The following is an 18354-nucleotide window of genomic DNA, read 5'->3' as shown; positions in this document are numbered from 1 at the left end:
AAAGTGTTCACCCACTGTGAGATCTGACATTGCTCCTGGCTCATTGCCGAGCACCAAATCCAAAATGGCCTCTCCCCTCGTCGGCCTGTCTCCATACTGAGTAAGGAAGCCCTCCTGACCACACCTGACAAAGTGGCTCCATCCAAACCATCTGCACTAAGGAAAGCTGAAATCACCCGTAACATCAACTCTGGTTCATCTGTGTTTTTGACCAGCAACACATTTTCAGCTTTTTCCAAAATCTGCCCACCTATGAGTTCTTCAATCTCCCTACTGCTATTAGGTGGTCTGTAGAAAACCCCCAATGAGGTGGCTGCTCCCTTGCTGTTTCTAACTTCCACTATCCTGACTCAGTAGACAAACCTTCCTCAACAACCTTCATTTCTGTAGCTGTGGTGCACTCCCTGATTAGCAATGCTACACTCCATCCACTTTCTCCACCCTCCCTGTTCTAAACCCTGGAACATCTCGCAACCATTCCTGTCCATGTGAAATTCACGTCTCTGTTATGGCCACAACATCATACTCCCAAGTACTGATCCATGCTCTAAGTTCATCACTCTTATTTCTGACACTCCTTGCGTTAAATCAGACACAGTTTAACCGATCCCTTTGTTTCACCATGTGAAAAACCTTCCTGATAGATTCACTACATCCTGTCACTGCCCCATCTACAACTACGCCCCCCCCTCAGATATGTAACTCTGGTTCCCACCCCCATGCCAAACTATTTTCTAAAACATCTTCAGATTTTGCAAGTATTTTTTGTGTAACCCAAGCTTGGTATGTTCTCATCTCCAATTTTCACCCCTGAAAGAACATCTGATTTTCTGTATATTTGGTCTGTGTATTGATTGAAGAATGCTTGTGACAGTATGCAGCCTTGTTGTACTTCAGTTGGAAACAAAATGTGATTGCCTTTTTTGAGCTTGATCCTCACTGTATGGTCCCCAGATAGGTTTTGGATAAACCTCATATCTTGACTGTCAATGTCGCATTTCAGCAACGTATCTATTAATAATTAAGATAATGCAACTGCAACTGTTATCTGCTAACCTATTTTACTGATATTATTTGAAGAATGAATATTAGCTCACATACTAGAATAATTCTCTCTTCCTGTTCAGGTAGTATTATGTTTTACACCCACTTAAGAGAGTGATTAACATTTGAAAAATGGCAGCAGTTACTAGTGATTGTCCTAAAGCCCCAGCTTATATTGTATCTTTAAGTCTGTGGAATAGGATATGAATCTATAATCTTTTGACTCAAAGATAGTACTGTGGACCCAAAGTTAACACTTTAAACATAACAACAATTATTTAAATCTTCTGGTATACTCTGACAAGATGTCATCTTTTTCAGTCAAATGAACTTTCTCTTGTGAGTAACTATGATCAACGGAAGCGAAATGAAGAGAGACGGCTGAAAGGCATGTCGGAATTACTTCAGGAAGTTGCTCGGAGACTAAATAAAGAGCTTACCAAACAGAAAATGGATGAAACTGACGACAAGTAAGATAAAGTGATTGTTGAATTTAGAGCTAAAATTTGTTGTAGCTCCAGCTGAATAAATGGCCTGTTCAGTCACCTGATTCTGTTATTCAGCTTGGCACAAGTCATATGGTGTGTTGCCTTCCTGGTGCCAGGATCAAGGATATCTCAAAAAGTGAAGAATACTCTCAAAAGGAAGAGGAACCAGCAGGAGGTTGTTGGAAGGGAAAATGATGAGATTCTGAAGGGGTATGGAAAGTTAGGCAGGAATTTCGAAAGGAAGGTCTCAAGGGTAGTAATACCTGAATCCCTCCCAGTGGTGCGATCTAGTGAGGGTAGAAAAAGAAGGATGGAGTAGATGAATGCGTGACTGAGGAGCTGGTGCAGGGGAGAAGGGTTCACATTTTTGGATCATTGGTATTTCTTCTGCGGTAAAAGTGGTCTGTAGAAGAAGGAGGGATTGGACCTGAGTTGGAAGGAGACTAATATACTGGCAGGGAGATTTGTCAGAGCTGCTTCGGAGGATTTAAACTAGTAAGGTGGGGGGTGGGACCCGGGGAGATAATGAGGAAAGAGATTAGATTAGATTAGATTACTTACAATGTGGAAACAGGCCCTTCGGCCCAACAAGTCCACCCCGACCCGCCGAAGCGCAACCCACCCAGACCCATTCCCCTACATTTACCCCTGCACCTAACACTATGGGCAATTTAGCATTGCCAATTCAAGTAACCTGCACATTTTTGGACTGTGGGAGGAAACTGGAGCACCCGGAGGAAACCCACGCAGACACGGGGAGAATGTGCAAACTCCACACAGTCAGTCACCTGAGTTGGGAATTGAACCTGGGTCTCTGGCGCTGTGAGGCAGCAGTCTGAGACTGGTACAATTGAGAAAAGGAGCAAGTGAAACAGTCAGGGCATAGAGGAACTAGGCAGAGAATGAGGTAGGACTGATAAAGTGCATTTATTTCAATGCGAGTGGCCTGAAAGGTAAAGCAGATGAACTGAGGAGAAAGTGAGGACTGCAGATGCTGGAGATCAGAGTCGAAAAGTGTGGCACTAGAAATGCATAGCAGGTCAGGTGGCATCTGAGGAGCAGGAGAATCAATGTTTTGGGCATAAGCCCTCCATCAGGAATGTGGGGGTGGAAGGGGGTTGACAGATAAATAGGAGGGTTGGGGTGAGGCAGCTGGGAAGGCGATAGATAGATACAAGTGGGGCATGATGGTGATAGGTCGGAGGGGAGAGTGGAGTGGAAAGGTGGGAAAAAAAATGGACAATTTGAGAGGGTGGTGCCGAGTTGGAGGGTTGCATCTGGGATGAGGTAGGGGGACAGGAGATGAGGAAACCGGTGGTCAACTATGATGATATATGGTTGGAGGGTCCCAAGACGGAAGATGAGTATTCTCCCTCCAGGTAGCAGGTGGCTTGGATTTATTAGTGGAGGAGGTTCAGGACTTGCATTTCCTTGGTCGAGTGTGAGGGGGAGTTGAAGTGGTCAGCCACAGGGACGTGGGGTTGTTTGGTGCATGTGTCCCAGAGTTGTTCCTGAACCGTTCCGTGAGTTGGCATCCCATCTGCCCAATGTAGAGGAGACTACATTGAGAGCAATAGACAGAGTAGATGAGGTGTTTGGATGTGCAGGAAAATCTCTGCGAGATGTAGAAGGATCCATTGTGGCATTGGACGGTGGTGAGGGAGGAGGTGTGGGCACAGGTTTTGCATCTCTTGCGGCATCAAGGGAAGAAGCTGGGAGTGGAAGGTGGGTTGGTAGGGGACATGAACCTAATGAGGGAATTGTGGAAGGAATGCTCTCCACGAAATGCCGATAGAGATGGGGAAGGAAATAGTCTCTTGGTGGTGGGGTTGACTGTAGGTTGCGGAAATGGTGGAGGATGATGTGCTGTATCCAGAGTTTAGTGGGGTGGAAGGTGAGGACCAGGAGGCTTCTATCCTTATTGTTGTTGGAGGGATGGAGTTCAAGGGCAGAGGTGCAGGAAGTGGAGGAGATGCGATGTAGGGCATTGTTGATCATGTGGGTGGGAAATTGCGGTCCTTGAAGATGAGATAAGGGTAGGGCAGTTGACGTGGTGTACATGGACTTCAGTAAAGCCTTTGAAAAGGTTCCACTTGGTAGGCTGTTTGAGAAATTGCAGAGGCATGGGATTGAAGGTGATTTAGCAGTTGGATTAGAAACTGGCTTTCTGAAAGAAGGCAGAGAGTGGTGATTGATGGAAAATATTCAGCCTGGAGTCCGGTTTTTAATGGTGTGCCACAAGGATCTGTTTTGGGACCACTGCTGTTTGTCATTTTTATAAATGACTTAGATGCAGGCATAGGTGGATAGATTAGTAAATTTGCAGGTGACACTAAAGTTGGTGGAGTAGTGGACAGTTTGGAAGAGTGTTACAGGTTGCAGGGGGATTTGGATAAACTGCAGAATTGGGCTGAGAGGTGGCAAATGGAGTTCAATGCAGCTAAATGTGAGGTGATGCACTTTGGGAAGAATAACAGGAAGGCAGAGTATTGAGTCAATGGAAAGATTCTTGGTAGTGTGGATATGCAGAGGGATCTTGGAGTCCATGTACATAGATCCCTGAAAGTTGCCACCCAAGTGGATAGTGCTGTTAAGAAGGCATACAGTGTGTTAGGTTTCATTCATAGAGGTGTTGATGTCTGGAGCTGCTATATCATGCTGCAACTATACAAAACACTAGTGCGGCCACACTTGGAATATTGTATACAGTTCTGGTCGCCATATTTCGGGAAGGATTGGATGTTGCCCGGTTTGGAGGCCAGGTCTTATGAGGAAAGGCTGAGAGACTTAGGTCTGTTCTCAATTGGAAAGAAGGTTAAGAGGGCATTTGATAGACTAATTTGCCCTTAAAGCCTGCTCTGCCATTCAGTATGAACTTGGCTGATCATCCAACCCAACACAATGGGCGGCATGGTGGCACAGCAGTTAGCACTGCTGCCTCGCAGCGCCAGAGACCCGGGTTCAATTCCTGCCTTAGGCGACTGACTGTGTGGAGTTTGCACATTCTCCCCTTGTCTGCGTGGGTTTCCTCCGGGTGCTCCGGTTTCCTCCCACAGTCCAAAAATGTGCAGGTTGGCCATGCTAAATTGCCCATAGTGTTAGGTGAAGAGGTAAAATGTAGGGGTTGAGCTTTGGTGGGTCGGTGTGGACTTGTTGGGCCGAAGGGCTTGTTTCCACATTGTAAGTAATCTAATCTAAGATTACAGTGTTCCTGCTTTCTCCCCAGATCCTTTGATCTTGTTATCCCAAGAATGGTAGCTACACCTTTCATGAAAGTTTTCAATGTTTTGGCCTCAACCATTTTGTGGCAGAAAATTTCACTTTCCGGGTGAATAAATTTCTCCTCATTTCTGTCATAAAATGCCTACCCTTATCCATAGACTATGGCCTTTAGTTCTGGACAGCTAGGACATTGAGAACTTCCTTCCTCGATCTAAACTGTCTAACTCTGTTAAAATGCTATAGGTTTGTATGAACTTCCCCCTCATTCTTCTGAACTCTTGTGAATGTAGTCCTAGGAGAAAGTGAGGACTGCAGATGCTGGAGATCAGAGCTGAAAATGTGTTGCTGGAAAAGCGCAGCAGGTCAGGCAGCATCCAAGGAGCAGGAGAATCGACGTTTCGGGCATGAGCCCTTCTTCAGGAATTCCTGCGCTTTTCCAGCAACACATTTTCAGCTCTGAATGTAGTCCTAACTGATCCAAGTTAAAAATCACACAACACCAGGTTATAGTCCAACAGGTTTAATTGGAAGCACGCGAGCTTTTGGAGCGGCACTCCTTCATCAGGTGATAGATGAAGGAATGACGCTCCAAAAGCTCGCGTGCTTCCAATTAAACCTGTTGGACTATAACCTGGTGTTGTGTGATTTTTAACTTTGTACACCCTAGTCCAACACCGGCATCTCCAAATCATGACTAACTGATCTAGTCTCTGTGTGTCAATCCCACCATTCCAGGGACCAGTCTGGTAAACTTTCTTTGCACACTCTCTCTAGATAGAATATCGTTCCTCAGCTGAGGAGACCAAAACTGTACTCCAGGTGTGGCTATACCAAGGTCTTGTATATTTGCAGCAAAGAATCCTTACTTCTGTACTCAAATTCTCTTGTTATGAAGGTCAGCATACCATTTATCTGTGCACCTGCATGCTTACTTTCAGTGACTGGTAGACAAGGACACCCAGGTCTTGTTGCACCACCCCCTCTCACAATCTGTCGCTATTCAGATAATTTGCCTGCCTGTTTTTGCCACCAAAGTGGATAGCTTGATATTTATCTGCATGATGCTTCATCTGCTATGCACTTTGTCCAAATTGCACAACTTCTCTGCATCCTCCTTTCAGTTCACTCTCCCACCCAGTTTTGTGTCATCTGCAATCTTGGCAATATGACATGATGTTTTCTCATCTAAGTCATTAACTTATGAAATGCTGGGGTCGAAACACTAATCCCATGTGCTATCACACCAGTTACTGCCTGCCACTCAATGACTATTTATTCCGATTCTCTCTCTCCTGTTTCTCCATCCACATCCTTGTTTCCCATGTTCTTCAATTTTTCTTTCTTAGGACTTTAAAATCCAAATATACCAAATTCACTGGCTTTCCTTATCCACTTTACCAGTTACATCCTCAAAGAAATTCTAGATTTGTCAAGCATAATGTTCCCTTCATAAATAAGAGGAGCTGATGCTCTAGTGGTGTTATCATTGGACTAGTAATCCAGAGATAAACCAGAGAGCCATTGTCCTGGGGACCTGAGTTTAAATCCTGCCATAACATATGGTGGAGTTTGAATTCAAAAGAAATTTGGAGTTGAAATTCTAATTGAGGACAATCATCCAGAACCAGGGAAGAAAGAGATGGCAGACCAATTAAATACATGCTTTAGACCTATCTTGACAAGACGCAAATAATGTCCCAAAAACCTGGGGACCTAGGGTCTAATGGGATGGAGGAATTGAAAGAAATTGATAGAGAAATGGCATTGGGGAAACTATAAGGAATAAAGACAGATAATCCCCAAATCTTGATAACTTTCATCTCCGAATACTTAAGAAAGTGACCCTACCAATAGCAGCTGCATTAGTGGTAATTTTCCAACATTCTATACACTCTGGTACCGTTTCAATGGATTAGAGGGTAGCTTACTTAACACCCCACTATTTGAAAAAGGAGGCTGAGTTAATATAGCAAATTACAGACTGGCTAACTTGTTATCAGTAGTGGGAAAAATGCTAGATAGAGTCCATCATAAAAGTATTCCATTATCATCTATATATTTATCCAATGACCATTTAAATGCCCTTAAAATTGGCGAGTCTAATATTGTTGCAGGAAGGACGTTCCATGCCCTTATTACTCTCTAAGTAAAGAACCTACCTCTGACATCTGTCCTATGTCTATCACACATCAATATAAAGCTATGTCCCCTCATACGAGCCATCACCATCCGATAAAAAAGGCTCTCACTGTCCACCCTATCTAATCTGCTGATCATTTTGTATGTCTCTATTAAGTCATCTCTCAACCTTGAAGAACTGTTCAACGTCCTCATGATATGGAGGGGCTGGTTTTGGACTGGGGTGGACAAAGTTAAATATCACACAACACCAGGTTATACTCCATCTACGTGACACTCACTTCACTAAGCACGCACACGCAAACACATACTCTCTCACACGCACACTCTGTCTCTCTCTCTCTCTCACTCTCACATGCATATGTGCACATATAAGTCTGTGGGGTGAATTTGCATTTGCAGAATTGTATTTGCAGATACATTTTATTTTAATCAAAAAATACAACCTGCAGGCAGTCAATTCACATAGCATCTTATAAATTCCCACTTTGGAAATAGAACCAATCTGACTCAATATTGGGATACAAACAGACTGTAACCTCACACTTTTAATGCATTGTCTGAACTGAGACGTCACCTTATTTTATGTTAAAAAATTCACACAACACCAGGTTGTAGTCCCAACAGGTTTATTTGGAAGTACTAGTTTTCATCCGGTAACTAGTGGAGCAGAATCATAAGACACAGAATTTATAGGAAAAACCATAGTGTCATGTAATTAAAACAATATATTAAACAAACCTAGATTGCTTTTAGAATGGGTTGCAGGTTTTGGGTCATTAATATGTCAATCTCAGAACTTCTTTTAAGTCACATTCTCAAGATAACTAAGGTTTTATAACGAAAAAGGTGACATCTCACCTCAGACAGTGTATTAAAGGTGTGAGGTCAGAGTCTGTTTGTATACCAATCTTGAGTCAGACTGGTTCTGTGACTTACCAAAAGTTAAAAGAAGATTTTTAACTTTGTTCAACCTCCTCATGGGAGCTTGAAGTAGCATCGATACAGTCATCAGTGTAGGAGAGGAAAAGGTGGGGGTGGTGCCAGTGTAGCTGCCAAAGATGGACTGTTCCACATATCCAATGAAGAGGCAGGCATAACTGGGGCACGTGCGGGTGCCCATGGCTACCCCTTTTGTCTGTAGGAAGTAGGGTGAATCACCAATGATACCATAACAACCCCCAATTCAGGAACAATCTCCACATCCCACTCCCAACTCCATTTCTATACCAGGTCCTAGCCTCCAGCCCTGCTGAGTTTATACCATGCCCACAGCCCTCCCCCTCACCGAGGATGAACGATTAGTCCTCAGTAAAGGTCTCACCTTCTTCCCACTATGCTCCCGGGTCAACGAATTCCATGTGTGTGGCGACATCAAACTCTTCTTCCACCGCCTCCGCCTCTGTGCTTTTTCATCAGGATTCCCATCCATCTTCTGAGGACCCTCTTCTCCCTCCTCCAACATACTCTATCCACTTGGAGATCCCATGCTGGTCTGTTACCCACCCCTGATGCCTTTGTCTCCAACCTGTTCTCCTCACCCACTCCCAGCTCTCACTCTCACAAAACACACCTTTCTGCTCTAATCCCATCCTCACCATTAAACACAGTGGTAGTTTGGCATACCAAACTTTACACCTGTGAAGCCAAGCGTCAACTCACGACACCTCCTCCTGCTGCCTTTTGACCATGACCTGACCTCCCATCACCAAACCATGATCTCCCAGACCATCCACAATCTCATCACCTCGGGGATGTCCCATCCACAGCCTCTAACCTCACTGTCCCAGAACCCGGACTGCCCGGTTCTACCTCTAACCCAAAATTCACAATCTCGACTGACCCGGTTGACCCATTCCTGTTCCTGCCCACCAAACTGATCTCTTCATATCTTGACATCATCCTGTCCCCTTGGTCCAGGAACTTCCCACATCTATTCAGGACACCAACCACGGCCTCCACCTCCTTCATGGCTTTTGTTTCCCCAGCCCTCCAATGCCTCATCTTCACCATGAACATCCAGTCCCTCTACATGTCCATACGCCATGGCTAAGGTCTCCAAACCTTTCATTTCTTCCTCTCCTGTCGGCCCAACAGTTCCCCTCCACTGACACACTCATTCGATGGATGGAACTGAGATCCTTGCCCTTAACAACTTCTCCATTAGATCCTCCCACTTCCTTCAGACCAAAGGGGTAGCGATAGGCACCTGTATTGGCTCCAGCTATGCATGCCGCTTCGTTGGCTATGTGGCACAGTCCATCTTCCAAAGCTGTACGGGTACCATTGCCCACCTTTTCCTCCACTACGTTGATGACTGTATCTGCATCACTTTGTGCTCCCACGAGAAGGTTGAACAGTTCATCATCTTCATGAACACCTCCCACCCAGACCTCACATTTGCCTAGACCACCTTGCATATCTCCCTTCCCTTCCTGGACCTCTGCGTCTCCGTCTCCAGTGACCAACTCAATACAGACGTCTAATTCAAATCCACTGACTCCCACAGCTACGTGACTACATCTCCTCTCACCCCCGCTTGTGTAAAAACGCTATCACTTACTCCCAATTCCTCTGCCTCTGCTGTATCTGCTCCCAAAAGAAGCATTTCCACTCCAGGACATTCCAAATGGCCCCCTATTTCAAGGACCGCAATTTCTCTTACCATGTGATCAACAGTGCCCTCCAGCGCATCTCTTCAACATCCCACAACTCCGCTTTTGAACCCCACCCTTCCAACTGCAACAAGGTTAGAAGCCTGGTCGTCAACTTCCACCTCACTAATCTCTGGGTACAATGCATCAACCTCCACTATTTCCGCCACCTACAATCAGACCTCACCACCAGAGACATACTTCTACCCACTTCTAGCAGCATTCCATAGAGACCATTTCCTCTGCGACTCCCTCGTTGGGTTTACGCTTCCCCCTCCACCCTCACCACCACCACCAACGCACCTTCCATTCGCAGCATCTTCCCTTGCAGACACAAGAAATGCAAAACCTGCACCTACACTTCTGACACCCATACAGGATTCTCAGCATAATGTTCCAGGATACAAATGCTATAAGAAGGATAGAAAGGGGTGAAACAGAGGATGGGGAGTGGCGTTTTTATAAGGAATAACATTACGGCTGTACTTAGGGAGAATAACCCTGGGAATACATCCAGGAAATTATTTGGGTGGAACTGAAAGTAAGAAAGGGATTATCATCTTATTTGGATTGTACTATAGACTCCTCAATAGTCAGCAGGAAATTGAGAAACAAATTTGTAAGGAGATCTCAGTTATCTGTAAGAATAATAGGTTGCTTATGGTAAGGGATTTTAACTTTCCAGACATAGACTGGGACTACAACAGTGTTAATGGTTTAGATGGAGAGGAATTTGTTAAGTGTTTGCAAGAAAATTTTCTTATTCAGTATGTGGATGTACCTACTAAAGAAGGTGCTAAACTTGACCATTCTTGGGAAATAAGGCAGGGCAGGTGACTAAGATGTCAGTGGAGGAACACTTTGGGGCTAGCAACCATATTCCAATAATTTTAAAATAGTGATGGAAAAGGATAGACCTGGTTTAAAAGTTAAAATTCTAAATTGGAGGAAGGCTAATTTTGGCAGTATTAGACAAGAACTTTCAAAAGTTGACTTTGCTTGGGGAGTGGGGTGCAGGTGTTCACAAGTAAAGGGACGGCTGGAAAATGGCAAGCTTTCAAAAGTGAGATAATGAGAGTCCTGTTAGGTTAAAATGCAAGGCTGGTAGATGTAGGTAATGCTGAATGACTGGAGAAATTGAGGTAAAAACAATGACTGCTGATGCTGGAAACCAGATTCTGGATCAGTGGTGCTGGACGAGCACAGCAGTTCAGGCAGCATCCAAAGTGCAGCGAAATCGACGTTTTGGGCAAAAGCCCTTCATCAGGAATAAAGGCAGTCAGCCTGAAGCATGGAGAGATAAGCTAGAGGAGGGTGGGGGAATTAAGGATCTGGTCAAGAAAATGAAGGAAGTATACGTCAGGTATAGACAGCAGAGATCAAGTGAATCCTTAGAAGAGTATGAAGGTGACAGAGTATAATTAAGAAGGAAATCAGGAGGGCAGGTGGGATTGCTTTGGGAAATAAGGTGAAGGAGAATCCAAAGTGATTTTATAAATACATTAAGGACAAAAGGGGAACTAGGGAGAGAATACGGCCTCTCAGAGATCAGCAAAACAGCCGATGTGTGGTGATACTAAACAAGTATTTAACATCAATATTTACTTTGGAGAAGGATGTGGAAGATACAGAATGTGGGGAGATAGATGGTGACATCTTGAAAGACATCCATGTTATAGAGGTGGAGGTGCTGGATGTCTTAAAACACAAAAATGGATAAATCCCCAGGAGCTGATCAGGTGTATCCTAAAACTCCGTGGGAAGCTAGTCTCTCCAACCGATCCATTTGACCTGATAGGATTCCCAACCAACGGCATTTATTGCAGATATAATCCTCAGTAACACGTAAATTCTCCCTAAACTCCCATATCCGACCAGAAGAGTATCTCACTCTGCTAAAGGCCATTTTTGCTTCTTTCAATCTACAGACCCAGGAAATAGCACAGTCTTATTCCTCTACAAAACACTACTCCAGGCTAACTTAATACTTATGGCTTATATTTTTAAGTTTCATCAAGAGACATATCTCAATAAAGCATATAATCAAGAAAGACCCCATCTACTCAACACTGAAGACTTACTGTAAGGCCACACTGAAAAAAGTATTCACTTATCTGTTACTGTGCTGTGACCTCTCCAAGATCAGTTGTGACTTCCACTGTTTGTTAATTTTCCCAGAGGCATTCCAATGTCCAGCATAAATTCAAACAGCAAAGGCAGTAACTGCACAGTTTCACTGCTGTGTCAGGGAGCAGTGTGGATCTCTTTCTCTATCTCTATATTTCTCTCTCGCACTGCCTGCCCATGTGCTGCCTTTGTCTGTTCCTCTCCCTTTTAAAAGTGCTGTTGTTTTGCCTTTTTTTTTCTCCGAAGTTCCAAAACAATGCAACAACAATTAAAACAGTAATTGTGGTTAAAAAAAAATGAGGGACTTGACCTGAAAAGGAAAGAGTCCAAGAAGTGATGTTATAGACATACAACAGATAGTAACTGGTGTGGAATGGTTAATCCTAAACCTCAAAATTTGGTGGTATAAATTAAAATATGTTTTACTCTTGTTATTGTTGGTGAACCATGGTTGATGGAGATCTGTTCCGACCGCAGCAAAACCGAATCAAAAATTAAATCTGGAAGCAAGTATTATAGGTTGATATTTTGGCTCCTGGAGCGTAAAAAGTTTGTGAAGAAGCATTTTCCAGGGAACTTCTTAGTTAAAATCTGTGACCTGTAAAGGCACCCACTATTGGTCTGCTTCTACATGACAGCAACAAGGTTAATGTATTACTGTGCAGTAAAACTCTGGCTAAATTTTGAAATGGAATGATATTTATGATTGTGTGACTCAGAATTCATAGAAGTAACTAATACAAGATATTCGTTACTATAGCAATGACTATATACAATTGATTTTGACAGGAAGATAAAGACCCAGGCTACTGCTGTGAAACGAGAAACTGTGGAAGGTGATGATGATGGGGATGTGGAAGATGAGGAAAGTGATGATGGAGAGGAATTTGATAAACAAGACGGTGTTCAACTATTCATTACAATCTGTGACTTTGAAGCTCAGGAGGAAAATGATCTGGCATTTAAGGTAACTATTCAGGTTTTGAAGACATATTTCATTATTCTGTTTTATTTGAATTTTAAAAAAAATTTTTATTGGAAAATGTTTGTTTACAAAATTAGAAAGTTACAGAAATATTAAAATATAGCATCATGACATCAAAAACAACGATAAGCAATAAACCAACTTCAATACTACTCTATAAAAGAAATCAAAACTACACTTATTACACATCAGTAAATAAATAAATAAATAATACTGCTCAATGCAACAAGACATACCTCTCAACCTTTGAGAGCATCAATTATTAAACCCACATTTATTTGAAATTCTTCCTCTCTTGGCCTTAGGTTTATCAGACCAAACCATCATGACTAGACAAAAGCCCTAATCGAAATGGCGGACAAATCTGCTTCCAAGTAATTCAAAAAGGGCTGCCACATCTTGTGAAAATTGTCCATTTTCTGGTGCACCATATTTGTAAGAAAGTCTAAAGGAATGTGTAGCATAATTAACTTACACCACCCTGACCGACCCGGGCTGGGTTCTCAGACACCCAAAACATCAGAATGTTCTCCCTCGCACAAAAAGTGGGAATGTTAAAAAGTGTTTTCCCATGTACATCTGTTTATTTGAATTTAACTTGATTGCATTGGAAACTTGGGAAAACTTTGCAGTTTGGAGCTGTCTGTCTACCCCTTGATACCAAATCTCACTGCATTACTTCTGAAATAAAGAGGATGCTGATTTTCAGCCATAGTTTAACAAAGGATCATTATTCCTCTGTATTATTTGACAACAGCTAAATAGTCTTGCTTGTCGAGATCTTTTACAAATTAGCCGGCTGTCTGAGATATCGTATGGTAGGTCTCTTTACTAACCCACTCATAAGCATTTTACATTTACTCATTCATAACTCTTTACTAACCCACTCTCAAGCACCTATATTTAATAACACCATGATCCCATTTCATTCATTCATAACTCCTTTCTACAACATGGTTACATTCATTCATAAAACCGCAGTTTTACACTATGTTTTACAATTACAATATGGACTAAAATGAAAACATCCCTTTCAACCAATTGCTGCTTCATTGCACCTTTAACCCTTATTAGGACTGTTTCTACATCAAAAGCTACAAAGTCTGAATAAGTGCCAATATCGTAAACAATACCACCCCCATCAAGTCTCAATGAAACATTATAATATTAAGCAATGGACCTGAATAGATAATAGAACACCAAACAGTTTATGTATATGTTGAATACCTTTTAACAGGGTTATTATCCCCTTAATTTGGCAAACAGCGCTTATGCGAAATTGCAATAATGAATGAAACTCGTATCAGATTAGATTTGTTACAGTGTGGAAACAGACCCTTCGGCCCAACAAGTCTACACTGACCATCCGAAGAGCAACCCACCCAGACCCAATCCCCTACATTTATCCCTTCACCTAACACTACGGGCAATTTAGCATGGCCAATTCACCTAACCTGCACTTTTTTAGGACTGTGGGAGGAGCACCCGGAGGAAACCCACGCAGACACGGAGAGAATGTGCAAACTCCACACAGACAGTTGCCTGAAGCGGGAATTGAACCTGGGTCTCTGGTGCTGTGAGGCAGCAGTGCTAACCACTGTGCCACCCAATAGTAAACAAATTTCACAACCTAGCTGCAATAATCAGTTTAATATCCTTCATTCTTCTATTAAGTACAGGTAGAATTTCTAACTTAGAGCATATAGGCCTAGTATTTTTGCTAACATTTATTAACTTAAAAGATGAAAGGACTAACATGTCATAATTATGCAAGCAGACTGGACAGACACTCTTCATCCTATCAGGCGTAGCAGCCAGCACTTAGTAAATGTTTAGGCCACCTCACGTTTCCTCAAACCTTTGTTTTATCTATAGTACACAATGTAACACTATAATGATATTTTAATATATGTAAGAACTGTGTATAAAGAGGCTACTGTAAGAATTGTATGTTGGGACCCTACTGCTGCCTCGAACTTGTGCTACCGAGGTTGCTGAGTAAAAATGCTATTCTCACCACTCGCCATTTCAGTCGTTATTTGAACAAGATCCACAGCTGTAAAGAATTAATTTTAGCAGCTCTGATTATTCAAAAGTTTGTTTAAGGTTTACATAAGTCAGCATAGAGGGTTATCTGTGGTCAACAGTGACTGAAACTATTTGATTAGAAACAACAGACTGAAATTTAACCAAAATAAGGTCTGTTTATTAAAGGTGCAGACAATGCTGTGGAGTAGTGATTAAGGACAAAATATAAGAACATTAGAATTAGGAGTAGGACTAGGCCATCCGGCCCTTCGAGCCTGCTCCACCATTCAATAAGATCTTGGCTGATCTTCTCATGGACTCGCGCTGTCACCATATCCCTTAATTCCTTTATTGTTCAAAACAAAATCTACGTTAGTTTTAAAAACGTTTACTGAAGTAGTGTCAGCTACTTCACTGGGCAAGAAATTCCCGAGATTAACAACCCTCTAAGTGAAGAAGTTACTTCTTAATTCAGTCCTAGATTTGCTCCCTCTAATCTTGAGGCTATGCCCTCTTGCCATAGCTTCACCTGCACGGTGGCTCAGTGGTTAGCACTGTTGCCTCACAGTACCAGGGACCTGGGTTTGATTCCGGCCTTGGGTGACTGTCGGTGTGGAGTTTGGGATTTACATTTTAATAAATCAAAACCTGCATCCTCATTCTAAGTGATTAAAGACTTAAGAGCAATTTCAGTTTGTTCAATACATTGCATCAATTGTATGATACTTTGATCTTTTCCTATAAATCCTGTGTCTTATGATCCTGTCCCACTAGCTACCAGATGAAGGAGCAGCGATCTGAAAGTTGTACTTCCAATAAACCTGTTGGACCATAATATGGTGTTGTATGAGTTTTAAATTTGCCCACCCCAGTCCAACATCGGCAGCTCCACATTATCTCTCTGTATAATGTGGGGTTATCCACTTTGGTCGCAAAAACAGAATGGCAGATTATAATCTGAATCGGAATGGGGGTCGATACAATGAGTCGACAATATGGTGTTGGAAAGGCACAGCAGGTCAGGCAGCATCCGAGGTGCAGGAAAATCGACGTTTCGTGCAAAAGCCCTTCATCAGGAATGAGGCTGGGAGCCTCGAGGGTGGAGAGATAAATGAGAGGGAAGTGGGACTGGGGAGAAGGTATCTGACAGTGCAATAGGTGAATGGAGGTGGGGATATTGATGATAGGTCAGAGGGGAGGGTGGAGTGGATAGGTGGGAAGGAAGATGGACAGGTACTGTAACTCAGTACAAGTGACAACAATAAATCAAACTCATGAGTTAACTCTTGAATTCGAGGTATCATTCTTATAAACCTATGTTGCAGTCCCCCAAAGCCAATTTGCCCTTCCTAAGTTGTGATGCCCAGATCTGCAATTACTCTGCCTCTGCAGCATCTGCTCCCAGGAGGACCAGTTTTACCACAGTGTACACCGGATGGCCTTTTTCTTTAAAGACCACAATTTCTCCTCCGACAATGTTGATGATGCCCTCTAGCGTATCTCATCTACTTCTCGCACCTTTGCCTTCGAACCCCACCCTTCCAACTGCAACAAGGACAGAACCACCACCCAGCCTCACCCTCATCTTCCATCCCACCAACCTCCATATACATTGCATAATCCTCCACCATTTCCGCCACCTACAAATGGACCCCACCACTAGAGATATATTTCCCTCTGTATCCCTATCCGCTTTCTGTAAAGACCGTTCTCTCCCTGACTACCTCGTCACGTCCATGCTCTGCCTCCCCTCCCACCTTTTAAATGTTGCAATTGTACCAGCTTCCACCACTTCCTCTGGCAGCTCATTCCTATATGTATCACACTCTGAGTGAAAAGGTTGCCCCTTAGGTCTCTTCTTTATCTTTCGCCTCTCACCCTATATGATCTCTAGTTCTGGATTGCACCACCCTGCCTAGTTATGCTGTCCTGGCCCCTCATGATTTTATAAACCTCTATAAGGTCACCCCTCAGCCTCCGATGCTGCACGGAATACCGACCTAGCCTATTCAACCTCTCCCTATAGCTCATATCCTCCAACTCTGGCAACATCCTTGTAAATCTTTTCTGAACCCTTTCAAGTTTCACAACATCTTTCCGATAGGAAGGAGACCAGAATTGCACGCAATATTCCAACAGTGGCCTAACCAACGTCCTGTACAGCTGCAACATGACCTCCCAATTCCTGTACTCAGTACTCTGACCAACGAAGGAGACCATACCAAACGACTTCTTCACTATCCTATCTACCTGGGACTCCACTTTCAAGGAGCTATGAACCTGCACTCCCAGGTCTCTTTGTTCAGTAACTATCCCTGGGACCTTACCATTAAGTGTATAAGACCTGCTAAGATTTGCTTTCCCAAAGTGTAGCACCTCGCATTTATCTAAATTAGACTCCATCTGCCACTACTCAGCCCATTGACCCATCTGATCAAGATCCCGTTGTTCACCTCCAATTTTGATGTCATCGGCAAACTTACCAACTACCTCTTATGCTCACATCCAAATCATTTATATAAATGACAAAAAGTAGAGGACCCAGCACTGATCCTAGTGGCACTCCACTGGTTACAGGCCTCCAGTCTGAAAAACAACCCTCCACCACCACCCTCTGTCTTCTACCTTTGAGCCAGTTCTGTATCCAAATAGCTAGTTCTCTCTGTATTCCATGCGATCTAACCTTGCTCACCAGTCTCCCATGGGGAACCTTATCGAATGCCTTACTGCAGTCCATATAGATCACATCTACCGCTCTGCCCTCATCGATCCTCTTTGTTACTTCTTCGAAAAAATGTTTATGAGACCTGATTTCCCATGCACAAAGCCATGCTGACTATCCCTAATCAGTCCTTGCATTTCCAAATACATGCACATCCTGTACCTCAGAATTCCCTCCAACAACTTGCCCACCACTGACGCCATTGGTGGTTCAGTTAGAGATTACTTTTTTTCAGGGGTTTATCTGTAACCTAAACTGAACCATTTTCAGCTGCTTCATCAATGACCTTCCATCCATCATAAGGTCAGAAGTGGTATGTTTGCTGATAATTAATGTTCATTCATTCATGGCTGCTTGAATACTGAAGCTGTCTGTGTAAATATGCGATAAACTCTGGACAATTTCCAGATATGGCCTGATAAATGGCAATTACTTGCATGCGCCACAAATACTAGGCAATGATCATCCACTTGGCACTTGTGGTTGAAGATTGCTGTGAATGCTTTAGCTTTATCTTTTACATTGATGTGTTGGTCTCTTCCACCAATGAGAGTGTGATATTTGTGGAGTCTCCTTCTCCCGTGAGTTGTTTAATTTCTAACCACCGTTCATGACAAGATGTGGCAGGACTGCAGAGCTTAGATCTGATCTGTTGGTTATGGGATCACTTAGCTTAGTCAATCAGTGCTGCTTATGCTGTTTGGTATTGAAGTAGTCCTGTTTGGTAGCTTCACCAAGTTGACACCTTATTTTTAGGTATGCCTGGTGCTGTTCTTGGCATGCCCTCCTGCAATTTTGATTGACTGGACTGATTTCTGGCTTGATGGTAATAGTTGACTGAGGAATATGCAGGGCTGTGAGGTTACAGATTGTGTTGGAGTACAGTTCTGCTGCTGTTGATGACCCACAGCACCTCATGAATGCCCCAGCCTTCAGTTGCTAGAT

At 43.2% G+C, this 18354-nt stretch overlaps 1 protein-coding gene across 2 annotated transcripts in view; it reads left to right on the top strand.

The window, feature by feature from the left end:
• The window catches only part of nphp1 (nephronophthisis 1), a 144341-nt gene that overhangs the window by 19931 nt on the left and 106056 nt on the right, over nucleotides 1-18354 (top strand). For both annotated transcript variants that reach the window (XM_060855909.1, XM_060855900.1), the window contains exons 4-5: nucleotides 1366-1514; nucleotides 12464-12641. In XM_060855909.1, the coding sequence (XP_060711892.1) occupies nucleotides 1366-1514; nucleotides 12464-12641 (327 nt within the window). The remainder of the gene's footprint in view (nucleotides 1-1365; nucleotides 1515-12463; nucleotides 12642-18354) is intronic.

This window comes from Hemiscyllium ocellatum, chromosome 3, assembly GCF_020745735.1.
Source record: "Hemiscyllium ocellatum isolate sHemOce1 chromosome 3, sHemOce1.pat.X.cur, whole genome shotgun sequence".
Lineage (NCBI taxonomy): Eukaryota > Metazoa > Chordata > Chondrichthyes > Orectolobiformes > Hemiscylliidae > Hemiscyllium > Hemiscyllium ocellatum.
This window is presented reverse-complemented; position numbering and strand designations above follow the sequence as displayed.